Source organism: Physeter macrocephalus, chromosome 17 (assembly GCF_002837175.3).
Source record: "Physeter macrocephalus isolate SW-GA chromosome 17, ASM283717v5, whole genome shotgun sequence".
Classification (NCBI taxonomy): Eukaryota; Metazoa; Chordata; class Mammalia; order Artiodactyla; family Physeteridae; genus Physeter; species Physeter macrocephalus.
Window position 1 is genome coordinate 54,749,201 of NC_041230.1, and position 25,256 is coordinate 54,774,456.

The following is a 25,256-nucleotide window of genomic DNA, read 5'->3' on the forward strand; positions in this document are numbered from 1 at the left end:
TTTGCAAAAGCATCAGAGTACACCCAGAACTGTCTGTAAATGACAAAAGACTTAAAAATGACCACGGTTAAAGATTTGATGAAAGTTCATAATAATGCAGTTGACAAGGAAATTTAGTTATTTCTGAGATATACATTTTAAAGTAATAACTAGAATAACTAAATCCTAAATTTTAGGATTGTTTTTTCTATTTCTATGAAAAATGCCATTGGAATTTTGGTAAGGTTTGCATTGAATCTGTAGATTGGTTTGGGTGTTACAAACATTTTAACAATATTAATTCTACCAACCCATGAGCGTGGAACATCTTTCAGTATTTTGTGTCTTCTTCGGTTTCTTTCATCAGTGTTATAAGTTTCAGCGTACAGATCCTTCACCACATTCATTAGATTTATTCCTAGGTATTTTATTATTTTTGATTATCTATAGGATTATTTCTCTTTCAGATAGTTTGGTGTTTAGTGTATAAAAACACAACTGATTTTTGTGTGTTGATTTTGTATCCTGCAATTGTACTGAATACGTTTATTAGTTCTAACAGTTTTTTGGTGGATGAAACAAGGCTCTCATCCCTAATTCTTGTCCTTTCGTTTGGACAAACTTCCATCCTGTGTGCAGTTCTGTTCCTGAAAGTAAATGTCAGGACTGTAATCTTTCATTTTAGTTTGTGGTCAGTGCCGGATCTGACTTTTCATCCTCTAGATTACAATGAGCTGACCTCCTTGAATTTACTGTATTATTTCCTAACATTGGGCAAAGTGAGGTTTTACAGAACACTCAGAGTAGATCATATTTTAGACGCATTGAGAGAGTTCTTTCTTTCTTTTAATTAATTAATTTATTTTTGTCTGCGTTGGGTCTTCGTTGCTTTTCATCCTCTAGATTACAATGAGCCTGACCTCCTTGAATTTACTGTATTATTTCCTAACATTGGGCAAAGTGAGGTTTTACAGAACACTCAGAGTAGATCATATTTTAGACGCATTGAGAGAGTTCTTTCTTTCTTTTAATTAATTAATTTATTTTTGGCTGCGTTGGGTCTTCGTTGCTGCACGCGAGCTTTCTCTGGTTGCGGCGAGCGGGGGCTACTCTTCGTTGCGGTGCGCGGGCTTCTCATTGCGGTGCCTTCTCTTGTTGCGGAGCCACGGGATCTAGGCGCATGGGCTCAGTAGTTGTGGCTCGTGGGCCCTAGAGCGCAGGCTCAGTAGTTGTGGCGCACGGGCTTAGTTGCTCTGCGGCACGTGGGATCCTCCCAGACCAGGGCTCGAACCCGTGTCCCCTGCATCGGCAGGCGGATTCTTAACCACTGCGCCACCAGGGAAGCCCAGAGAGAGTTCTTTCTTTAAAAGGCTACTTTGATGAATCTTTTTACGTTACAGTAATCACTCTTTAAGTTATCTGAAATTTATGTATCCGTTTGAGTGTTTGAAGAGCTTTATTTTGATCTTTCTGTAGTTGGTCCTTTTGAAGCCCCGTTTTGGTAGAAGCCCTTTGCCCTTCTGTTCATACCCGCCAGCTGTCCCACCTCTGCACCGCTGACCGCGAGCGTTCCGCCCCGGTCTTTGCTCTGCCATTTTGCCCCTGACTCCAGGGCTTTACCCACTGCTCAGAGGGGTCACCGCACTCATTCCTGTCTTCTCACCCTGCTTTATTGTTCTCACCGCTCTTATCACCCCCTGACCTCATATTACTCGCTTATTTATCTGTTGTCGTCTGTGGCCCTCGTAGCATGGAAGCCCAGAGGGCACTGCAGTCTCAGGGCCCGGCACAGAGGGAGCGCTCATGAGCACTTGACAGATGCCGTCGTGAGTGTTGGGTTAATGTGACACGAGAGAGCGTTCTGCTTTCCAGGTTCAGAAGATGGCTCTGTTTTCATGCATATCCAGATGCCTGGTCTTGGAAGCAGGGACCCAAGGCAGAAGGGCAGGTGATAGCTCGGGTGTCACTGCGTGTGACTCTGTGGATTCCTGAATCACATTAGCAGGTCCACTCTTGTGGTTTCACGGTTTCTGAGCATATTTCCTCCGGCTGCAGGCTGCCTCCCCCAGCCCTACTAGGACGTTCTGCTTGTTTCCAAGGAGCCAGCTGACTCTTCCCAGGTAGATGTCTATATTTCCAGCTCAGGGGCGTCTCTACACGAGTGTGGCTTTAGGGACCCTGGGGAAGGGCAGGCCAGCTGTGTCTGCGTGTGACCACAGATCCGCCCAACTTACGAGGGGTCACGTCTCAATGGACCCGTTGTACATTGAAAATGCATCTAACCTGCCAGACGTTGTAAAGTGTGGAATAGCTCATGTAGTTTATTGAACACTGTACTGAAGGTGAAAGCAGAATGGCTGTCTAGGTCCAGAAGGGTTGTTTGGTGTAGTGGTTGTCTGCCCTTGTGGTCACGTGGCTGATGGAGACGCTGTGGCTTGTTGCCCGGGAAGAGATCCAAATGCAAAATTCAAAGAACAGCTCCTACTGAAGGCATGACACTTACGCACCATTGAAAGTCAAAAAATTGTAGTCAAGCCATCATAAGGGACCATCTGTAGCTCCTGGGACAGACGCCTGTGTTCACATTCCAGGGCTGCCTGGCCTCTCCAGAGGGAAGTACAAGCAGATCCAAAAGGAGGGTTTTTTTTAAAGGCAGTAGCATGTCTTGGCCTGGCCCCCAAGCAGCAGAACACGGTGAGAACAGCCTCCAGATCTGACATTTACCCCACCACAGGGTCTCCCATGAGGAAGGGCTCAGTGAGAAAGTAGCTAAACTCTCGGGTCAGGGTTCAGGAAACTTCGTGAATTCTTCCTAAAATCAGATGCAGCTTTTCTCATGGGCCGACGAGCTGCTGTGCTGCCGGCCACTGACCTGGTTTGCTTCCTTCTTTTGGGCTCAGTTGTGCTCCCATGGGTCTCCATCCCCAGCACCTACTACCCTTGGGGCGGGTGCAGGGGGGGACTCCATCACTCGGGTTAGGCTGGCTCACTGGTCTCTGGAGTCTTGAATTCCATCTTTGATCACCCTGGCTGGGGCCCCGCCAGCCCTGCGACCAGTCTGGAGGGTGGGGTTTCACCAGAGCAGAATTTCCAACATGGCCTCCTGTTTCCTTTTCCTTGATCAGCCAGAGCTGGAGTGACCACTTCTTTAGGAGGTGGCCAGATTCCCTGCCGTGATTCCTTTATATGACCTCCCTTTTATAGAAGAGCTTGTTTATTTAGCCTTTGACAGGTTGGTAATTTTTCTTTTTCTTAATAGATTCATTTATTTTATTTATTTATTTTTGGCTGCGTTGGGTCTTCGTTGCTGCGCACGGGCTTTCTCTAGTCGCGGCGAGCAGGGGCTACTCTTCGTTGCGGTGCGCGGGCTTCTCATTGCAGTGGCTTCTCTCGTTGTGGAGCACGGGCTCTAGGAGCGTGGGCTTCGGTAGTTGTGGCACGTGGGCTCAGTAGTTGTGGCTCGCAGGCTCTAGAGCACGGGCTCGGTAGTTGTGGCGCACAGGCTTAGTTGCTCCGCGGCATGTGGGATCTTCCCGGACCAGGGATCGAACCCGTGTCCCCTGCATTGGCAGGTGGGTTCTCAACCACTGCGCCACCAGGGAAGCCCCGGGAATTTTTCATCAACAGCTGAATAGAAAGAACTTCTCTCACGTGAGACAAGAGACTGACAAAGCTTCATCCAGAAAGACCACTTGGGAAGCTCTTGTCTCCAACCTCTGTGTGAGGGGCTCTGGACAGTGGGGCATAGTCTGTGCCGGGATCTCACTTGTGGGTCCTGCGGATGTACGTGGGGGGGAGATGATGATAGAGTGAGCGTGGTGATGGGTCTTCCGTTTCATCTGCAACAGCACGAGCTCCCGAAACCCACCTTGTGGCCGGGAGGGGGAGGGAGGCGGGCGCACAGCGGGGTGGGCACTGCCTCTGCCCGGCGCCGGCAGGACCCGGGGCTCCCTTCTTACACCACCTCCGACCCCTGCCCCTCACCTGCCCGAGCTGTCGCCCTGAGACAGGTGGTTGGTGAGCTGCCTACTTCCTTTTGGCTCTTCTCCAGACCCCCGGGCCGGACGCCATGTTGCTGTGTTTGGAGATGGCACCACTCCTTTCGTCCAGGTTTGCCTTTTGTAATTAGGCCTTTGGAGACATTTTGCCCGCTCTGTAGCTGGGCTATTTCTAGACGAGAGCAGAGCCTTTCAGCCAGCTCTGTGGAGCTCATCTCTGTGGTGGGGAAGTCCCTTTTGTGCAGCGTCCTCCTGATCTTTACAGCCAGGCCAGGGGGGGCGCTCTGCCGGGTGGGGCGCCGGCGGTAATTAGGATGTTCTCGGCACAGGCAGAGGAGTTTCGTTCCAGACAGAAACAGGAACCAGGACCTTCCTGCGGGCATTGCCCAGACTGCCTCTTAGCTTTAAAGCTGTTTACTGAACATTTGGGTGTAGTGTGAGGTTTGGTGCCTCTTGATTGAAATGGCCCGCTTCTCATTTCCTAGGGGACCAGTAGTCCTCGTGAGGGAGCGCTGTCCCCGCTTCCTCACTCTCTCTGCAGCCTGGCAGGCTGTCACTCAAAAGCAGGGAGGTGCCCTGCTCAAGCGTGCCCACCTGGGGGTCTGGGGGCAGGCGAGGAGCCACTGTTCTCGAAGGCCCTGGGGGCGGGGAGGTTACTGTGTGTGTGCGGTTGACCAAGCGGCGGCTGGACCCTTGCCCCTGCGTCTCCATTCGGCTCACGCTGGCCCATGGGCCGAGGCTGCCTGGCCTTCTGCTGCCCTGGAGACAAGGGTTCTGGTCACTGAGGTCTGCCTTGACTGGTCTGTGGGACTCTGTTGTCTTTGCGAAAAAGTACATGTTAGGTTTCCCTCTGCTTTTGGTGCTTTCTCCCTCCCTGTTTCCTGAGTGCCGCTCCTCCTCCGGCCTCAGTTCCTGCCACGGTGGCTCTGCCTCCAGTGCCATCGTCTTATATGTGGAGTTCGTGGGTTTCAGGATTGTGAACACCACAAGTTGTGATCTGTGTAGACCCCCATGGTGGTGTCGCCTGCCTTTGCTAACCTCGAGGGTGTCAGACGCTCGCACTGGACACCTGCCGCACTGTCCCTGGCCAACGGGCACCTCCCACTCCACTCTGTCTCGGTCCTCGCGCTTAAGGAGTTAGATCCCCAGCAGTGACCTTTCTGTTAGCAAGACACACGCTCCCTGAGCGCTCAGGAAACCTTTCTTTATCTTTCTCATCTCATTCCATTCTATCCTGGTCACGGCTTACCTGCTGACGTGCTCTGAGAAAGTCACCGTGCCCAGGGTGTTTTCGAGGAAAGGTGTACCTGTGTTTTAACTTCTTTCCTAACGCACGGAATTACAGAGGCTGCCCGACTGAGAAGATGGAAAGACTCGTGGTCTCTCACGTGTTCTGACCTAACTACAGGCGTGTGGGTTGCCGGGAACTGGGTAAATGCAGGTGAATATGAAAGCAGTCAGGCCGTGGCTGCGCTTCACAGTGGGAACGGTGTGGGGCCTGGGGTCAGCACAGAACCGAAGGCAGCTTGGGAGTGGGCTTGGGAGTGACAGGGCCTCGCCTTGGAAACAAAGTTTTCACGACCCCGCCCAGAAATTGAAGTCCAACCTCGCATTGGAGTTGAAATATGTTTTCAGAATCTGAGGATTAAAGCAACAGGTCTGTGGTCCCAGGTGCCACTCACTGGGCACTGCCCTCCCCTTCCCAGGCCCCCTGGGGAAAGTGAGTGGGAGTGAGGGGGCCTGTTCCATCCCCTGCTCATCTGCGTGCGGGACCCTGGGTGCCGCCAGCCTGGCGGAGGCTAGAGGAGGGCTGCTCACAGCCGGCAGGTCGTGCAGGCTGATGGCCGTCCTGGTCAGGGCCCTGGGAGCCGGTTCCACGTCCACTGGGCCCCGGGGTGACCTCCTCCAGCGCTTGGGAGGCCAGTAGCTTCGAGGGGAAGGGCTGAGAGAAGGTCCTCAGGAGGCATGAGCGAGTCCAGTCGGGAAGAAGCCACCTGGGTGCTGCCCGTTCCCTCTCCCTGTGTCTCTCCCGCTCTTTAACCCTTCCTTCTTAGAAGAGAACCTTCCTCCTTTTTATCTTTTCTTAGCTTTGACCCAAAACTGGGCTTGCTGCTCAGGCTGGAGTTTGCAGACACCCTCGCTGTGGCCTGCCGTGCCTCTCACCTCCGCCCTGGCCTCGCAAGGGGACTCGGGGGCCCTTTCTCGTGAACTTGGCTCCTCAGAGTGGCCTCGAACAAATGAATCAGGTGCCTGGAAGATAAGATCGTTTCGTGGCCATGCTGGGGTGGGCTGCTCGGAGATCACTAGAGGGTGTTTCCCCCTCTCTGTTCAGACGGGTTTATGCAAATTCCAGATCTGTTCTGTCAGCTTTCGATGCCAGCATGGCTGGCAGTCTTCCTCCTCCCAGCTGTCCCCAGTGCCTCGGGTTTCCTCCCATGCATCCCCAGCCTCCCGTTGTAGAGCAGCCCGTGCGCCGGCCTTCGGTGGGTGGCCTGTGGGGAGAGCCTGGCATGCCTGCCCTTTACTGCAGTCCAGTATAGTTGCTTGTTTGGCTGCCAGGCTTTCCAGGTCTCTTTCGGCTCTCCTCTTGGGTGTTGTCAGAATGCAGAGGGACAGGCTGCCTGTCAAGGGTACCGACCTAGGCCCCATCCTCTGTCACGGCTCCCCCGATGCCTGAGTTGGGAGCAGACCTGCTTTGCCTCTTCCCCGCCCTTCCCCAGTAGTATAGGAACAGTTTCCCAAAACAGGGTTGTTAATGAACTCTGTTGACACTCCGTACTGACACGGCTGCATCGTGAATCACGCCCTTGGTTTCCGTCTCTTTCTCCCTGTGTTAGAAGAGCCACAGGTTGACAGAGCTGGACCATTCTGATGACTTACTAAAAATCTAGTGACCAAGGTGTTCCGTTTGCTGTTGCATTTTTAGAATGAGAACAACACAGGAAGTGTAAAGGTGAAAGCAGCTTGGGATGGCCCGGGCCAGGCCAGAGTCATCAGGCCGGTTTCACTCCCTTCCTGGACACTTACAGGAGGACACACTGAGGAGCTGATGGGGCAGTGGCTCTCCACATTTGCGGCTGAGATTACAGGGATTTTATGCCTCAGTTTAGTGTGTCCTTGGGGAGATTTTACACATTGGGTGTGGGGCTTCCCTGGTGGCGCAGTGGTTGAGAATCTGCCTGCTAATGCAGGGGACACGGGTTCGAGCCCTGGTCTGGGAGGATCCCACATGCCGCGCGCCAACTAGGCCCGTGAGCCACAATTACTGAGCCTGCGCGTCTGGAGCCTGTGCTCCGCAACAAGAGAGGCCGCGATAGTGAGAGGCCCGCGCACCGCCATGAAGAGTGGCCCCCGCTCGCCGCAACTAGAGAAAGCCCTCGCACAGAAACAAAGACCCAACACAGCAAAAATAAATAAATTAACAAACTCCTACCCCCAACATCTTCTAAAAAAAAAAAAACAAACATTGGGTGTTGTTCCTGGTGTGGGACTCTTAGCAAATAGTAGGCATTGGAACTTGCTCGTTGGTGGATTGATTGAAAAGTTCTGAAAATATCAACAGGTGTTGGTTGTTGTATGTTATGATGTAATGTAAGTAGATGCTGGTGATAGAAAATGTATGTAATTCTAAAAATCTAGTCCCAAAAGGCAGGACCATTTTTTAATAAAACTGTGATGTTTTGCTGGCACCCGTAGAAGGTGGGATTCAAAGGCAAGACACAGTTCCTGAGTCTGACAGCGCTCTAACCTAAAGCCCAGCAGGTTGGGGGCAGGGCTGACGGCACTGCTACCATTGTTCTCTAGGTCAATGGACAGGACACGCCCAGAACCCTCTGAAAATTGAGAGTGTCCGGAATTGTGACAACGCTGTGGTCCTGTGTGCAGACAAGATTCTAGAATAGGAGAAGACAGATTAATGGGAGAGCACAGCCCCTTGGAGTAAGAATTTATGTGCCCCAGAGACGGCATCACCCACAAGCCATTCTGGCACGGAAGTGGGTCCACTGGCCTGCGGGATAGTGGGCAGGAACTTGCACCAGAGAGGGAGAGGGAGTTAAAATAGACAGCAGGTCTAGAGCCGCTAAAAGCGACTGTGGCTCGGAATGGAGAAGGCTCTGTGAGCCTGGAAGAAGCTGTTACACTTGTTAACAAGTGTTAGCACCACCAGCGCAAGTGAAAGCCAATGGCCTGGGAGAAATACAGGACGCAAAAGCGTTCCCAGAAAACTGGCCAAGAACAAGGCACAACCAGAGCTCAGGTGGCCTCCCCGCCGCCAGGTGCCGCCGCACAGATGGGAGCCCATTTCTGTGCGTGAAGCTGCCACGGCTCGGGTTTACTTTTGCGTGGGCTGCGCCGTGGCGCCCCCCACCGGTTACACAGGAGCCCGGAATTGATGAGAGGGAGGGAAAACAGGCAGCCCCGCCGTGCTGAGTGCAAGCTGCTTCAACTTGCAGGGAACATGTGACAGTTTACCAAGAACCTGTTAAACAGCTCACCTCCTTTGGTCCACTGATTCCCCATCTTAGGAATTTGCCCTTGGAAAAACATGATGTCCATAAAGATTTATATAAAGGGTGATTTTATTGTTCTTTGTGTTTTTTAAACACAAACAGCTAACCGTAGAGAAATGTCTGAATTACATAACACTTGACAGTGAACTACTGCACCGCCAGGGAGGCCAGCTCCAGGTGGAGCAGTCCCCAGGCGGTCTCAGCGGTGCTTGCAGGGTTCATCGTGGGGAATGAAATAAAGGCAGAGAGGAAATTCAGAGATGCTAAATGGTGGCTGGCCCCAGGGAGCGAGATACTGGGATTTCTGTTTCCCTGTTTACTTTCTGTGTGATTTTTAAGTTAATAAATATCACAAGACCAGCAGATACCTTCATATTGAACTGCTGCCAGTTGTTCTGGGACCCTGTGCTCTGGCTCACTGTAAAGCAGGGGTGCTTTGGTGTGGGGTGTGGGGCACCCTGGCCTGGAGCTGAGCCTTGTCCCCAGGGCTGCGCTGCTGAGCTGCTGCCGGCCCCCTGCCCCCTGCTCCCACTGTCCTGCGCGGTTTGGCCTTGTTGCATTCCCAGTTGGTGGTGAGCACGTGGGTAGCCCGCTGTGGCGGTGGCTTGCTCGTGGGGCCCAGCGGGTCCTGCTCTCACTAACCCGCTGGCCCTCAGTCTTGATGCTCTTCGTCACAGCACTGACTTGTCCTGCTCTCGTCCCTCTCGCTGGGAGATGATGTTCTTTCAGTGAATTAAACCTAAGAGAACAGAGGTAATGTGTAAGGCTTGGGTTTAACTCGTTTGCAGACGAGGAGTTCCTCAATCCCTTGAGCTTCCTAAGTGCTGGTGTGCGGCCCCTGTGCGCCAGCTCTAGAGAGAACGTGCCAGGCCCCTTCCGCCCTGTGCTCCTCGCGCCCATGCAGCGGGGAAGGTGGGGGTTCCGGGGGAGGATGGCGCCGGATGGCCAGCTACCCTGCTGCCCTTGGAAGGCACCGCTCGTGGAGAGAGCCCCGCGTGTCTGGTTCCGGGTGAGGTCTCCTGTAGACAGAGCACCTGCTGCCCTGTGTGTCCGGCGTTCCTGGAGTGAGCCGTTAGGTCGCAGTCTCTCCTCTGACTCAGTTTCTTTCACCAAACGGCATTGCTGTCTGCTGGAGGTGGCCCTAGACCTGCTAACCCCTCTGTGATTTCAGCCGTCAAGCTGAGCCACCAAAGAAGGAGACGGCCTCTGCCGGGCCCCAGGTGAAGAGGGCCGATGAGTGGAAGGACCCCTGGCGCCGGTCCAAGTCTCCCAAGAAGAAACTTGGGGTATCGGTCTCCCCTAGCCGGGCACGACGGCGTCGAAAAACATCAGCCTCATCGGCCTCTGCCTCTAATTCCTCCAGGTAAGGAGGCAGGGAGCTCAGCAGGACTGAGCAGCGTCTGTCTGCTCAGCGGGGGTGTGGCGTGGCTGGGTTCTAGAGCATCGCTGGCTAACAGGACTGACACTTCACGCCTTGGTGAGGCTTCACATACCCCCCGGAACAAGGTCAGCCGGGGTGCAGGCCACCCAGAGTGGAGCACAGACCTGGGCAGGGGTCAGCGTGGGCAGAGACACTGCTGGCGGAAGACCAGAAGAGCAGCCTGGCCCCAGTGTCTAGTCGGTCCACCTGTCGCCTGTGAGTTTGGGTCGGCAGCTATGAAATCTGTGCGTGTACTAGGTCTGCACAGACCGGTGAGGGTGCTGTGGACGGGGAGAGCGGGGGCTCTCCCTGAAGGGGGCCGGGAGGGGCCCGCGGAGGTGGACGGGGCCCGGACGTGTCTGTGGACTCAGGGTTTCCACTGCCCGCACTGGTGGACACATAGATGCACACGCGTGTGTCTGCCCGGGTCAGACACACTCACCCCCACACACGGGCACGCGTGTCCTGGCTCTGTCCCCCGAGGGCCTGGGAGCTGTGCCACCAGCGACAGCGGGCACACCCAGCACCCGGGTCTCGGTTGCTAAGCACCACTCCCACGAGAAGGGGGACTGGGCGGCCGCGCGTCCACGAGGCGCCCAGAGGTGGCGTGTCTGGGGGGCACGTGTGTGTGAGCGGGGCGGGCGGCGGGCGGGCGGGACCCAGCCTCTCTCTCTCTCCCCGCCGTCTGCGGCACTCCAGGTCGTCGTCGCGGTCGTCCTCCTACTCCGGCTCCGGCTCGACCCGCTCCCGCTCCCGCTCCTCGTCCTACAGCTCCTACTCCAGCCGGTCCTCCAGACACAGCTCGTTCTCAGGCAGCCGGTCCAGGTACGTCCCTGCGGCCCAGCGGGTGTGGAGAGCGCCGGCCCGTCTGGGTTCCTTCAGGACGGCGGCTTCCTGTTCTCACGGGGGCCTTCCTGGTCCTCATTTGCTGAGGACTATAGTCTCGCTAGGTTAGGTGTCTGGTGGATTCTGAGGAATACACAGCGAGGAGCCGAGGAGCCAACACGGCTGCACATCAGGGCTCACAAGCCACACCCCTGTTGGCCTGATGGGGGCTGTGCTCATCTCGTGAACAAGGCAGCCACAGGGTCAGCACCAGCCCGGGCGCCCCCCTGTGGACCTGCGCTGACCGCACGTGGTGGGCCGCATTCCAGCACACTAGAATTTTGGAGTGTGCGCAGCCCGTTTGGGGCGCTCAGACACAGAATGTTTCCATCTTCGCAGAAGGTGCTGCTGCCCTGTTCCAGAAAGATCGGGGGTATTTCCCCACTGAAGATAGGCAGACTGCTTGGAGTGTTCGAGAATTTCTGGTCGAAGCCTGGGTGGGAGGAGTCACTGGTTCGCATGAGGAATAGGAAACGGCTGACACCGTTTTTGCCTCTTCGGCCTTTTCAACCAGTGCAGGCTGCTGCGTGCGCCTCCGCCCCCGGTGCCACCTGCACACAGACCCAGAGTCACTCCCCCGCCCTTTCTGCCTCCTGCCAGCCTAAGACGCGCAGGTGGGGCCCCACCCAGGACAGGTCTGGGAGCAGAGGGAGGCTGCGAGTGGAGGGGGCCGCCTGTGTGGCTCTGTCCCCGCGGTCACAGACGGGCCCAGCTCTCCCAGAGGGCCGCAGCGGGGCGTGGAGCCCCCCCACGCGCTCACACGCAGACCCACACAGACCCACGTGCCCGCCGCTTCCCTGGGGACCACGTCACGAAGTGTTCTTGGGGTAAACGGGTGGGTGGGTCCCCCTGCGGGCTCTGCGGCCCCCAGTGGCGCCCCTTCCTGGCAGGCTGGCTCACCCCAGGACAGTGTAGGGCGGGTGGCAGCAGCACGAGGGGGTCGTTGAAGCCGCTGCATCCGAAGGCCGCGTTCCTGTGTTTATGGGTTGGGTGGCAGCTGGGCCCGCTCTTCCCGGGTGTCGTCTTGTGCTGAGTGCCAGCTGTGAGGAAAGCAAGCCAGCCTTTCGCTAAGGGTATCCAGAGGGCCAGCGGTGGGCACTGGGGCCTCGCGGCCTTCCTGCCAGAAGTGTGAGCAGTGCCTGGGTGTCCAGGGGAAGGCTGCTGTCATGGGACAGTCGGGGAAGGCTGCTTGTAGGCAGCTGCGAGGAAGACAGCAAAGATATGGACCGTCAGTGGCAGGAGAAGCCTTCTGTGGTTTCACGTGAAAAATAAGGCTGGTGAGCTGTGGGGAAGAAGCCTGGAACCAAGCGGATAAATTGGTGGGTTCTGGAAACCCCAGGGTGGGGGGGCTTACCTGCAGTCTCCCCCCTGTGAGCACCGGGTGACGCGGGGACAGACGGAAGAAGGCCCTGTGTGTGGTGTGTATGCGGCTGAGCTGTCCTCACAGAGTCGGGGACGCTTGCTTCGCTCCTTAACCTGCCCCTTGGGTGGTTTGTGAGCCCCACTGGCTGTTGCAGGGCCTCCCCGCCGGCTCCCAGGTTACGGCGGATGGGGTGCTGCCTGCCCCTTGGCACCACTTTTCCCCTCTGGCGTGCATTTCAGGAGATGACTGAGGCCCGTCCGAGGCCGCTCGGTAGCCCCCCGGGGCTGTGGGCTGGGTGCAGCGCCGCCTCCTCTCACCTCGGTTCACCCCTCAGGTCCCGGTCCTTCTCCTCGTCCCCGTCCCCATCCCCAACGCCGTCGCCGCACAGACCTGTCAGAGCCAAGGGGGAGCCGGCTCCGCCTCCTGCAAAAGCCGGGTGAGTGCTGCGACAGGCCCCGGGAAGTGGGCGGGGGCGCGGGGCGCAGACCTGGCCTCGCGCTTCCTGGCCGTGGGCCTCGGGGCCACGGGCCACACCCGTGCTCCGGCGTGCTCACTCTGGGGCTGGAGCCTCACCTGTCAGGAGCCAGCGCGGCACGCGAGGGCCCCTTGCCCTGGACACCTGCCGTGCTCTGCCCTGGCTGTGTCCGTGGCAGCCTCAGCCCTGCTGTCCTTCACCTTCTCTGCCGCTCCTGAAACCGGTCACATCGATCCCTCTCAACAGATGTGACGACGGGAGGGGTTAGAAGCATCTCGAACTCAGCACACAAACCTCGCGATACCTGGCTTGCAGGGTTGGGGTGCACGGTCCGCCGGGTGAGAGGGGGCTCCACTCCTGCGGCTCTGCCTAGCGCGAGGCCCGTCCTGACGTTGGCCGTCCCCACGTGCATCTGGCCTGGCCCCCGTGGCAGGTTTTCCTCCTGAACGGGGTCGGCTCCCGGGCCTCAGGCTTAGCGAATCCCGGGGGGCTCACTGTTAGACAGGGAACAACGTTGGCATATAACTTAGGCCCCAGCCACCGCATCCACCTGAACTGTACTGTTGGGTGGGGACCCCGACCACAGTGCAGGCGCTTCGGGCCCCCAGGCTTCACACAGACGGCGTCGGGCAGGGGTCAGCGCGGGTCTGCCTCCTGGTCGGCACAGGCCTGGACTCAGCCCTGCTGCTGTGCGGAGCAGCTTCCTTTAACCCAGACTCTGCTTCCTGCCTGCGTCAGCGCTGCTGGCAGGGTCTGCTCTGTGGCCCATCTGCGCCGTGCGTGTTCAGGGCGCTTAACAAACTGGCGGGGTATCTTCCCCACGCAACAGTGAAGAACAGCTTGGGGGCCGTTTTCCCGACTGCGGTGGGGTCCCCAATTACTGAGGGAGCACAGCCCAGCCCTCGGCACTGCTCTGGGGCTCTTCAGACGGCCCCGTCTTCCTCCCTCTCCTTTCTTGGAGCGGGGGGCCCGTGGGATGCTCAGTGCGGGGCGGGGTCCGCGGGAAACAGCTCCTCACAGGGGAGCGTGTGCATGCACTGCACGCGCCCCGAGGTCGGCCGGCAGGGCCGCCTCCGCCTGCCCGGCCGGGTCCGACTCTCCCTCTGTCCCGCGTCACAGAGAGAAGCTGCTGAAGAAGCCAGCCCCACCTCCTGCTCCACCGCAGGCTCCCAAAACCACCGCTCCTGCCCCGGAGCCCGCCAAGCCCGGAGACCTTCGGGAAGCCAGGAGGAGGGAGCGGCAGGCCAGGAGCCCGCCCAGGAGGTGAGTGCACCGGCCTTCCAGGGCTGGCGGAGGCCAGGGACCGCGGCCCGTCACCGAGCCTCGGGGTCCCCAGGAGCTCGATGGCCGCGAGGGGCCCGGGTGCTCCCTCGATGCCAAGTTCCCCGCTGCTGGAGGCACAGGGTGAGGGGGGCTGGCCAGGGCTGTGGTTGGTTCACTGTGAGGGAGTCAGAGCCCCGCCCGCTGCCCGGCCGGTGGCGAGTCACTGGGGGCGTGTTGGTCTCAGGCCAGCGAGCCCTGGCGTGGAGGAGCACCCGCGTGTCAAGGCCACAGAAACGTAAGCAGCCGGACTCTTGGTTGTGTTGTAGGCGGACTGTGAGCGGCAGCGGCAGCGGCAGCAGCTACAGCGGCTCTAGTTCCAGATCCAGGTCATTATCACGTCTCTCTGGCCCCAGTCCCATCAGCGTCTGCCTCTGTCCCCCAGTCAGGGTCCAGGGAACCCCGGGAGAGGCCACCTCGGGTGTGAGCAGCCTCCTCCCTCGGGTAGCGGCACCGTGGGTCCAAAAGCTGTTCCCGAGCTGCTCCGGCGAGGAGGGGGGACGGGCTGAGGCAGCTGGGGGCGGCCGATCGAAAAGATCTGAGGAAAGAACAGGCAGAAGAGAATGCTGCTGTTTAGTCGTTCAGAAAACAGACAGTATCGGATCAGTCCTCAGATTCCTTGAATACGGTTTTCCCTTTCGTTTGCAGGCAGCAGGTGGCGTATGCGTTTGCCCAAAGCTGTCTGAGTAGGCCTGGGGTGTGTTAAAGACCTAACCTTTCAAAAAGGCTGGGCTCTTCCCTTCGCTGTTGCAGCATCCACACACCTTAGGACGCAGTGCTACCGGTTTTCTCAGAGGGCGGGAGTCCCTGTGGAGCCTGGGCTGTGAGGGGACCAGGGCCTAGCAGATCAGCCATGTTCAAGCCTCCCGAGTGGGCCCGCCCGTTGGGGTGTCTGGCACAGCGTCTGCTCGCGCCGTGGCCCGTGTCCGCCCTCTGTTGTGCACCGTTGCCAGGGCGGGCGTCCAGCTCTTGGTCACACTCAGCCGTGTGTCCCTGCCCGGCTAACAGCACGGTCACCTGTGAGCACGAGGGCCTGGCCACAGCCACGTGGGCGTCCCCTCACTGGGCGGCACCTATAGAGCGCCCAGAGCCCCCAAATCCCGGGCTGGGTGGGCTCCCCTCCCCTGGGAACAGGAATCGGTGTCAGGCTGGGGCCGCGGTGCAGACGTGCTTGTGCGTGCAGGTCCCTGAGCGTGAGCAGCGTCTCCTCCGTGTCCAGCGCCACGTCGAGCAGCAGCTCAGCGCACAGCGTGGACTCGGACGACATGTATGCAGACCTGGCAAGCCCCGTGTCCTCGGCCAGCTCGCGCTCCCCCACCCCAGCCCAGACCAAGAAGGAGAAAGGTAGAGCCTGTGTGCAGGGGAGGGGGCGTGCAGCGGCCCCACGCCGCCGGCCGTGACGCCTCCCCCAGAGGGCACGCGGGCGGCCGCCTCACCGGAACAGAGGCCCTCATGGGCGTTTCTCACGGGCAGGAAAGTCTAAGAAAGAAGACGGTGTGAAAGGAGATAAGCGGAAGCGGGATCCGTCCACGCAGCTGCCCAAACCCTCGAGAACCCCCGCGGGCGGCAGGTCCTCCCAGCAGCCCACGACCCCCCAGCAGGCACCACCCGGCCAGCCCCCACCGGCCGCGTTCATCGCCCACAAGGAGATCAAGTTGACTCTGCTGAACAAGGTGAGGCCGTGGGCAGTGCTGCTGGGGCTCCAGGGCCCAGGGCCAGGCCGGCAGGCGGCTCTCCACGTCACCCGGCTCGTCCTGCCCTCGTGCCCAGCCCTGTGGGCAGTGCCGTGTGGTCACAGGGTAGATGGGAGACGGGCCGGTTCCCACACGGCAGCCCTGGGACCTGGGGCAGGGAGCAAAGCAGACTTGGCTTCTGAGTTGACACCCACGATGCCCTGAGAGACTGGAAGGCCCTGAGTCCCACCCCTGGCGTGGAGGCCTCGAGACCGTGGGCCCTGCCCCCCTTGGGGCCACGTGGCGCAGGAGCCCCAGAGGAGTGCCTGCAGCGGCGGAGAGCAGGTGGCCGCCTGCTCCAGGGCCTGTGTTCGCTCAGGCCCTGGTCCTCCTCACACACACCCCGTCGTTCCAGGCTGCTGATAAAGGGAGCAGGAAGCGCTACGAGCCCTCGGACAAGGACAGGCAGAGCCCACCTCCAGCCAAGCGGGCCAACCTCTCCCCGGACCGAGGTGAGCCTCCCGCGTCTGGAGCCGGCGCCCCATTCACCCTTAAAAAGTCTTGAGGCCCTCAAGGGACTTCTGATTGGGTGGGTCGTGTCTATCGACATTTACGGTTTTAGAAGTTAAAACTACGTGTAATATTTACCTTTAAGTAACACAGGTAAGGTTATCTTTCAAAACAGACGTTAGTAGGCGTGGCATTGGTCTTTTGTTTTTTTTACAACCCTCTTACGGCTGGGATCCCATCTCTTCTGGTCACACAAATCACTCAGCCTCTGGAAAACCCCACCCGGGCTTGTGAGGCCGTGAGCGTGCGGACGGCACGCAGCATCTCGTGGTCTACAGGACGCACCTGACTGCTGCCCCGGCGGTGCTCGGCCGCACCTAGAGAACCACTGGCCCAGGCAGAGCCCCTTCCTGACTGGCTCTAACTAGTAAAGCAAAAGCCTGAGTGTTTCCAAGCCGTCTTTCCCCCTTAAAATGGAGAGGTCCCGCGAACCCCCCCGGGGGCAGGAGGTGGACACCGCCCGCCCCTGAAGCACACCCCCCCCACCGGGGCCACCTGCGGGGCGGGACCCCCTCCGTCTGTCCTCGTCAGGGCCCCGCTCGCACGGCAGCAAGGACTCCTTCCCGTTCTTGGTTTTCCTTATAGTTTTTAAGCCGCCGTGCCTTTTTGTTCCCCGTTTGAAGACCCTCACCGTGAGTTTCTTCAAGGCACGGAAGGAGGGTTTTGTCTGCTTGGCGTTGGACGCTCAGAGCTCGGTGGCCTCTTTGGATGCTGGCTCGGGAAACCAGAACCGAAATTAGACCTCGGCTTCCGTGTTTTTCTGGGGTTTCATTTTCCAGTGTAATCGATCCTCCCGTTTTCCTTTTTCTCACTGGCTCTGCTCCTTACGTCCTTCTGTGAAAATGAGGAAGCCGAACTGAGCGGCCACCACTCTGTGGCATGGGGTCACCGGTGGCCAGAGGGGCCACCCCATCCCTGTCTGAGCACGCCAGCCCCTGCGCAGCTGGCCCCGTGTGGAACTGGGACCCTTGTCTTACCTTGTCCTCTGTCACCCAGGTTCTCGGGACCGAAAGTCAGGTGGGAGACTCAGCTCCCCGAAGCCAGAGCGGCAGAGGGGCCAGAATTCCAAGGCACCCGCGGCCCCGACAGACAGGTGAGTGTCTCGCCCCCGCCCCCATGCCCTGGGCACAGCACACTGGCTCCTTTGCCACCGAGAGGGCTGGCACAGCTTCCCTCCCCAGGTGGAAGCCAGCAGGACTAGCCAAGGGCAGGCTCAGAGGCAGCAGGGATGTGGCACTTGGCTCAGATCCAGAGGCAAGAGGGCATTCCGGCCCGTGTCTGAACTCTGCCCCACCAGTGGGTCCTAGAATGAGGAACGGCCCAGAGCGCGCAGCTCCCGGCCGGGGGACCAGGACCCAGATGGTGGCACCCCTTCCCTTCCCTCCCACGTCAGGCACAGGAAGTAGGGGCATGGATCCCCTTTTCCCAGGAAGTGGGCTGAGTCTCTGCACACCTGCACCCCTGGCTTTGGGTCGAGGGCCAGGTGGGAGGGGCCGCGGGGAGGGTGGGCACAGCCCCCGGCCCTCGGCCCACAGCACCGCTTGAAGCCGGGGTCAGCAGCGTGGGGTTTCGCGTCGGCACAGAGCGGGGTGCGTACGAGGACCAGAATAGGAGGGCGGGATAGCGTGGCCCTAGGCAAGCCCCGACGCTGTGCCCCTTCACCCGCGCAGTCTCTGCTCCACGATCGGGGGGGTGGGAGCGGCGTGGGGAGGCCACCTCGACTGTGGCCAGGACCCGGGCTGTGGGCAGGAGGCCGGGCTGGGCCCCTGACGCTTACCCGTCAGGCTCTTGATGAGATCACCCTGGGTAGGTGATCTCCCCACCCTCGTCCAGTGGGGAGGGGTACCTTCCACCTGGCAGGTACAGCTCCTGGCGTCCAGGCCCCTGGCAGGAGGCTCACAGAGAGAGGCCCTCCATCCCTCTGACTGCCTCCCCACCCCCACAGGAAGCGCCCATTGTCCCCCCAGTCCAAGAGCTCCAGCAAGGTCACCAGTGTGCCCGGCAAAGCCTCGGACACCAGTGCTGCCACCGGCGCGTCCACGGGCACCAAGTCAGGGAAGGCCAGCACGCTGTCCCGGCGGGAGGAACTGCTGAAGCAGCTGAAGGCCGTGGAGGACGCCATTGCCCGCAAGCGGGCCAAGATCCCCGGGAAGGTGTAGCCCGGGCTCTGCTCCCCGAGGCAGAGACTCACTTGTTTTTATAAATAGGGTAAGCGCAGCCATTTTGGATTTTGCAGTTAATGTCTTATTTTGGCTGTGATTCTTTTTAAAAATTAAAAAAAAAAAAAAAAAAAAAAAAAATTTCCTCTGTAGCCCGGGCTCTGCTCCCCGAGGCAGAGACTCACTTGTTTTTATAAATAGGGTAAGCGCAGCCATTTTGGATTTTGCAGTTAATGTCTTATTTTGGCTGTGATTCTTTTTAAAAATTAAAAAAAAAAAAAAAAAAAAAAAAAAGTTTCTCAGCTGGAAAAGAAGCCACACACGTAATGAAGATGACGCTGAATCCCAGACTGAAGCAGCCCCTTCCTAGAGCAGAAGTCCGGCGAGCCGGCTGGGCGGGCGGCAGTGCGGCGAGGACCAGCTCGATTTTATGTAAATGATGAGTCCTCCCTCTGCTCGTCAGTCAGGCGTCCTCACCACCAGTCGGTCGCGCCCTCGGCACCCGCCCTCCTACTGTCGCCAGGAACACCAAGTCTGCCGAGCGTCCTCCCTGCCCCTGCCGTCCCCAGGATCAAAAAGTATATATATATTCTTGACTAAAGTCTGATTGGGAAATACTCCTGTCTTTTATTTTAAGCATCAAATTGTTTTAGTTGATTTAAAAAGGAAAAAAAAAAATACAGAAAAGACCAAAAAAAAAAAAGGCCGAGGGTATTGTTGGGCATCTGACAGATGTGGAGGGTCTTTTTTTGAGGGGTCTCCTAAAATAAAATATTTTGATAAACAGCTGTCTTGCCCTGGTGGTGATGTTTGCCTGGGCCTGGGCCCCCGCCTCGGCCCTCCGCTTGGCACTGCCCGCTGGGCTGCTGGCTGAAGGAGGCCCGACCCTGTGGAGCGCTCACCGTGGTTTCCTCACGGGGGCTGGCCTGGCAGGGCTTCCTGAACACCGAGATCTCCGCCTGAGCGAGAGCCCACCTTCCCCAGCAGCGGGCCCTGAGCCGGAGAGGTGACCCCAGCCCAAAAGCCAGTTCTCCACTCAGTGCCTCAACGCACGGTTGGACCCCACTCGGACATGCGGGTGTCTGAGCGTGAGACGCCCCGGCCAGGACCACGGTGCCGTCTCACTCTCTGCAGGCTGGGAAAGGCTGTCCTCGAGTCCGAGAGCTGCCGCCTGCAGTGCCCTCCTCAGCCCCTGCTCTCCTCCCAGCAGGACCAAGACCTCTGGAGGGGGGGATTGAACTTCCTTGTGGATTGAACTTGCAGAGTGGTGCCGGGGCCTGGGAGTGACCCCTCCCGCTCCCCCCATCGGCACCTCTGCTCTCGGGTGACTTACTTTAAACCAAGTGCCGTGAGTCCTTGGCAGACGACATGCTTCCCAGAGTCCTGCTCTGGGCCCTGCTCTGGGCTGTCAGGAGGCCACGGCCTGGGGCTCTGGCCTGGGGTCGTGACCCTGAGGCTACATTCAGTTACCTCAGTTACCGGGTGCTCTGTCCCAAGGCTGCGTAGCCACTGACCTGTGGGACAGGAGACCCAGCCGGGAGCCAGTGCCACGCCACGGGGCCTCCTGCGTGGACTGTTTGCAGTGCAGTCCACGCCCGCCCCACAGCACAGCACTCTCGATGCTTCTTCTTGCGTCACTGGCCTCAATACTGTGTCTGGGCAATTTCTCAAGACTTATCTGATTTGCCCTCGGGTCAAAGCCAGGTGCAGAGGGAACTCCCATTCTCCGAAGGGCAGCCTTCAAGGACACAGAACCAGAATCCAGGACACCTTGGGTGACAGCCTGTCCCTGCATTCTGCACCCCAGCCGCCGGGCCCCACGAACCAGCCGAGCAGTGATGGCCTCTGAAGCCAGGAGCCTGCAGGTGAGCGAGTCCCCCACGCAGGTGTCAGCACGCCACCCCCCTGGCCCGGCTGACCAGCCAGCTCCTGTGCCAAAGGGCTGGGCTGACCTGGCTTCCCGCGCCTGGGTTGGACCTACGGCCCTGGGTCCCCTGGACCGGAGCTGGGTTTAAACTAGCAGCTTGCCATTTGCCATCTGGGGGCAGGGGTGTGTCCTGGGAGGGGTGAGAGTCACACCCCGGGCCAACTCTCCCCCAGGTCTAGTGGAAAGAACATTCCAGGCCAGGCATGTGGGAAAAGGGAGGCTCTGTGGTATAATGGGTTCTCAGCATCTTTGCCCCCCAGGGGACGTGAGGGCTGAGGCCCTGCCAGGCGGTTAACATGCAAAGGTGGGAGCGATTCCCAGTTCCTCAAGATTCTTTTCTGCCTACTGACCCCTGCCCCTCCCTCCAGCCCTCCTCCTCCACAGCTGCAGACCCCGACCGAGCCCCTCCCCTGCCTGTTTGCATTCCTCCTTCCCACCCCGGGCCTTCGTGCTGCTGCTTCCTGTTCCTGGAACTGTGACCCAGCTGCACCTCACCCTTCCTCTCCCAGCTCAGGCCAGGCCTGCCCCGTCCCCTCAGGCCTTCCCCTGTCTGCTGCGCCAGTGCTGTCCTGGAGCTGGCCTCCTCAGGGGGGAGCTTTGGTGTGCTTTCCCCGAGTGTAAAGCAGAGGCAGAAAGCCCAGCCTCGGCCCTTCTGAGTTTTCTCATACTAACCCTCCTCGTCTTGAGGGAAGGGACCGGGGCTTAGCTCCACCGAAGGGGAGCCGCACCCCTCGGGCCGCCCTTCCCAGGCCAAGGCACTCTCCAGCTTCGAGTGTGCCCGTCTCTCCTCCTCTTGCTCTTGAACGGGTAAAAAAAAAAAAAAGAAAGATTTCATTTTTACAGTTTATAACTTTCCTAACTCAAATGTGAAGTATCATCTCCAACGAGTGAGCACATTGAGCTAGTGGGGCAACTCAGTTCAGCGAAAATTAAGTTCCTGTGGGTTTCTTACACCTGCTGGTGATTTACAGCCGCTGCCAGTCCCCTCCTCGCAGCGCCAGCCCTGTGCCCCCGCTTCCCTCAAGGCCTGGGCCTCCACCCTCCTCTCGCTCTCTGCCAACCGTCCAGCTCCCCCCGTGACAGTTCAGCCAGCGCCTCAGCCCCTGCGGGCGTGTGAGCCCCTGAGGACAGCAGTCAGCCTCCATCGGCAGGAGGAGTTGGACGGGAGGGGGCTCAGGCCCTGGGTCAACGGGCAGGGACCCCTGCCCCAGGCAGCCAGCCCTTGAGGGGCCGTGGACAAGCATGAAGTGAAGAGGCCGTTCCTGACGGTGCAAAGTTTTGGGAGCATGAGAAAACTGGGCTGTGTCTGTCCTAGGTTGACTGTGGGCAGGGCTGCCTGGGGCCCTGTGGTCGAGAAGGCCCCGCCACAGGAGGGAAGCGGGAGAGGGCATTGCCACCCCCACTTCACAGACGGGACTGGGGCCTGCCGCTGGGCTTCCCTCTAGGATGGGGGAGAACTTCGAGCCTGGAGCTGGCAGGGCCTGGAGCAAACCCCTCCTGCAGGCCACAACCCCAGCCCAGGCCCACTTGGGCTGCTCCTGTCCAGCCAAGGCTGCAAGGGCTCCGAGCCACAGGCAGGGCCACCCCAGAGGCGCTCAGAGGGACTGGCCCCGGTGAGTGTCCCTGTGGCTCCTGTGTTTCCGCCTTCCTGCCCTGCCTTCCATCTGTGGTCTCTGCATTTGTCTGAGTCTCCCTAGATCTCTGTGCCTCCCTAGATCTCTGTGCCTGTCTCCATCCATCCCTCCTCCCCTACCTCCATTCCCGCCCACCCCCTGCTCTGTGCCCCTCCATCCCCTTTCTGCATCTCTCTGGGCAGGGGGGCTTGGGAGCTTGGTCGAATGGGTGTGGTCTGGGGGCAGAGATGTGGGTGCGGTTTGAGGGCCGGAGCCATCCAGGGTGCCTCCTCCAGGACGCCCTCCAGCCTCCCTCCTGCAGCTGCCTTTCCAGTATTGCCTAACCCTGTACCGTGTGCTTGCCTCAGCCGCCCACAGGAATGAGGCATTGCTGGGCTCCGCCCTGTCCTTCCGTGGGTGCCTGGGGCGCTGACCCCAGGCAGGCCACCAGCGCGTACAAAACAGCTCGGCGTGGTAGCGAGGGAGGAGGCGCGAGGCCCGGCCCCGGGGTTTGTCCCCGACTTGCCCACCCAAAGACACAGAAAATGCTGAAGCTCAGCCCCTTGGCGTAGGGAACCCTGAGCCTTTCACTTCCGAAGATCCTTTGCGGGGGACCCCAGTCCCACGAAGGCAAGGCCACTTCCCCTTGGATTCCCCCGCTAGGGGCCAGTGCCAGGCATGGGTGCCCCCTCCCCTCACTCTGCGAGGGCAGCTCCACGCCTGGGGACAGGACAGGTCCACTGCACTGTGTCCCTGCCCTGGAGGGGCTCACACTACCTTTGGGGTCGAGGTAGGAGGGACTGGGATTTCTGAGGCCCTGGGTGCCCTGCAATAAGGCGGGCCTCATCTCAGCCAAAGAAGGGTCTTTCTCTGGACCTGAGCTTCTGTCCCGGTGGAAGGTGGAAGGGGCTCAGTTGTGTCCCCCAAAACTATGTTGAGGGCCTAGCCCCAGTGCCTGGGGAGAATGTGCCTTTATCTGGGAAAAGGGTCTCTGCAGCTGTGCTTAAGGTCAGGCTCTTGATGAGATCCCCCTGGGTAGGTGAATGTCTGTAGAAGGTACAGAGACAAGAGACACATGGGGAGAGGCCATGTGGGAGTGAGGCAGAGGCTGCACTGGTGCGTTTACAGCTCGGGGCCCCAAGGATTGCCAGGAGCCGCCAGAGGCTGGGAGAGGCAGCAAGGATTCCCTCTCAGAGACCCCAGAAGGAACCAGCCCTGCTGACACTTTGACTTGGGGCTTCCGGCCTCCAGACCGTGAGAGAATAAACTTCTGTTGTTTTAAGCCCCCCATTTTGGGGCACTTTGTTATGGCCGCCCCAGGAGATGAGTACAGGTGGTGAGCTCCCTGCCGCAGGACGTGTGCAAGCAGAGGGTGGATGGCCACGGGCAGGGGTGTAGTAGAGGCAGGAGCAGCCCTGGGGCCTCAACGTGTCTATCCATCCATCGGTCGGAAAGAAGCCGGGAGAACAGCCGTGACGCGATGCCCGCTGTGGGAACGTTTCCTCCAGGCCGAGGCTGGGAGGGCGGGTGGACTCGGGGCCCAGAGTCACACGCTGCCCGCTGGAGGTCCTGGGAGGGCCCCGGCGTACCACTGCCTTCTCCATGCCCCCTCAGGGGTCTTCCTGTCCACCGAGTCTGCGCCTCCAGAGTCAGACTGTCCCCTTCGTGGTGTACATTCTGGCTCCGGCCAGCAGGTGAGGAAACCCAGAAGGCAGGTTGACTCCATCCTCCACGCCCAGGCCCTCCTCAGCGGGACATTTTATACTGCTTCGAGAGGGCCAGGGCAGACGGGCCCTCGCCAGCATGGCATCCAAACCTCAGCATTCAAAACCTGGCAGGATCTGGCCCTAAACCGTCTCCCTTTTAGGATAACGAAGGCACCCCCAGGACCCTCACCAGCAGCACGGAGTTGGTGCAGGTGGGCTCCGGGGGCCTCCTTAGAAAGCTTCTTAGGGCACCTTCCCTTTAAAGGTTCCAGGGCATTGTCACCCCCTCCACCTCAGACTTGCACTTTTGTTGGCTGGAACCACAGAAGCCCAGCAGAGAATCCTGAAGAGGCTCGCTGGCACCCAGCCGCCCCCGGTCCCTTCTGGAACCTCCCCACGTGGCAGGAGGAGGGGACGGGAGAATCAACCCTGGTGGAGGACTGGGCAGTAGCGCAAAATGAGCAAGATCTCGCCTCAGGTCACCAGGTCCAAACAGCAAAAACGTACAAGTGGTTAGGACTTGGCACTTAGAGAAGGTTCGAGAGTTCCCGTCACACAGGAAAGACCGTTCTGAGCCCCATTTGCAAGTGCTTGGCCTGGGGTAGGGTCCCTGGAGGTGGGGGAGAGGAGGGAGGAGTTGGGTCCACCCTGTCCCGGAGGGGAGGGGAGGGGAGGAGGAAGCATGGCCAGGCCCTTCCCGAGGAGGGAGGGTGCCGGATTTTCCCCAGGTGTGGCCCGAGGTATAAAGGGCGCCCCAAGCCGGCTGCAGCCAGGGCAGCCACCGGGTACACCGGGACGGCCAGGTGCACCGCCGCGGAGCCCCCGCTGCGATGGTGAGCCGCTCCTCTCCCCGCCCTCCCACCTGGACGGTGCCGCCTGGCCCGCCGCCCGACACCCAGGCTGGGGCCGTTGCGGTAGGGTCCGGGAGGCCGCCCAAATCTGGGGGCGAAGGGGAGCCGGGACGCGGGAGCCCAGGCCCCTGCGGGCCTCCGTTTCCCCAGCTGTAGAGGGAGGCTCCGCCCCCCGCCCACTTCCCACAGGGAGCAGAGCCAGCGGGCGGCAGTGCGGGCCCCCCTCCCCTGGGCACCGCTGACCACCCGCCGCCTCTTCCACCAGCTCCTCTCTGCCCTCCTGCTCCTGCTCTGGCTGCCCACCAGCCTGGCTCACCACAGCCCCCCACCCCGGGCGGGGGCCCGCACCCACACCGCCGGGACCCCGCGCTGCTACTCGGCGGAGGAGCTGCCCCTGGGCCTCGCCCCTCCCCGCCTGCTGGCTCGAGCGGCCAAGTGGGAGCAGGCGTTGCCGGTGGCGCTGGTGTCCAGCCTGGAGGCGGCGGGCCGCAGGAGCCGGCGCGCGGGGCCCCCGGCCGGGAACCAGTGCCCTGTGCTGCAGCCTGAGGAGGTGCTGGAAGCTGACGTCCACCAGCGCTCCATCTCGCCCTGGAGATACCGGTGAGAGCGGGCCTCCCTGGGCCCCCGCCCCTGGCCCCCGCCCCTGGGCCCCCGCCCCTGGGCCCCCTGAGCCTCAGCGCTCTCACCTGCTGGCCTCCGGCCGGCCCGCCCCACCACTGGGAGGTCAAGGCTCCCCTGCGAGCCGGTCCTCGCTGTGTCTCAGACCTCAGCCCAGACCTCAGACACCAGGGTCCCCCTGGGAAAAT

General features: G+C 59.7%; 2 protein-coding genes across 4 annotated transcripts in view; both read left to right on the forward strand.

Moving 5' to 3' along the window:
- The window catches only part of ZC3H18 (zinc finger CCCH-type containing 18), a 50,486-nt gene extending 32,026 nt beyond the window's left edge, over nucleotides 1-18,460 (forward strand). Inside the window, exons 10-19 of one of the 2 annotated variants that reach the window (XM_024125056.3) lie at nucleotides 9,660-9,851; nucleotides 10,608-10,733; nucleotides 12,491-12,592; nucleotides 13,751-13,894; nucleotides 14,221-14,280; nucleotides 15,135-15,295; nucleotides 15,425-15,624; nucleotides 16,040-16,136; nucleotides 17,191-17,287; nucleotides 18,140-18,460. In XM_024125056.3, the coding sequence (XP_023980824.1) occupies nucleotides 9,660-9,851; nucleotides 10,608-10,733; nucleotides 12,491-12,592; nucleotides 13,751-13,894; nucleotides 14,221-14,280; nucleotides 15,135-15,295; nucleotides 15,425-15,624; nucleotides 16,040-16,136; nucleotides 17,191-17,287; nucleotides 18,140-18,353 (1,393 nt within the window). In that variant the 3' untranslated portion in view covers nucleotides 18,354-18,460. The remainder of the gene's footprint in view (nucleotides 1-9,659; nucleotides 9,852-10,607; nucleotides 10,734-12,490; nucleotides 12,593-13,750; nucleotides 13,895-14,220; nucleotides 14,281-15,134; nucleotides 15,296-15,424; nucleotides 15,625-16,039; nucleotides 16,137-17,190; nucleotides 17,288-18,139) is intronic. The other variant, XM_024125057.3, reaches the window with a different exon arrangement.
- A 53-nt stretch (nucleotides 18,461-18,513) lies between these two features.
- IL17C (interleukin 17C) lies at nucleotides 18,514-25,099 on the forward strand. 2 transcript variants are annotated; one of them, XM_028478053.2, is made up of 3 exons: nucleotides 18,514-18,555; nucleotides 20,054-20,218; nucleotides 24,716-25,099. In XM_028478053.2, the coding sequence occupies exons 2-3, from the start codon at nucleotides 20,192-20,194 to the stop codon at nucleotides 25,052-25,054; spliced, it is 366 nt and encodes a 121-aa protein (XP_028333854.1). In that variant the 5' UTR covers nucleotides 18,514-18,555; nucleotides 20,054-20,191; the 3' UTR covers nucleotides 25,055-25,099. The 2 variants fall into 2 exon arrangements, with proteins under 2 accessions (XP_028333854.1, XP_028333855.1); XM_028478054.2 differs by lacking the exons at nucleotides 18,514-18,555; nucleotides 20,054-20,218 and adding an exon at nucleotides 23,858-24,432.
- The last annotated feature ends 157 nt before the right edge of the window (nucleotides 25,100-25,256 follow it).

Excerpts from the sequence above, each read along its gene's own strand:
- IL17C (XM_028478053.2), top strand. The coding sequence starts at position 20,192 with ATGGCCTCTGAAGCCAGGAGCCTGCAG. Across the intron at positions 20,219-24,715 it reads CTGAAGCCAGGAGCCTGCAG|CTCCTCTCTGCCCTCCTGCT; the intron begins GTGAGCGAGTCC and ends CTCTTCCACCAG.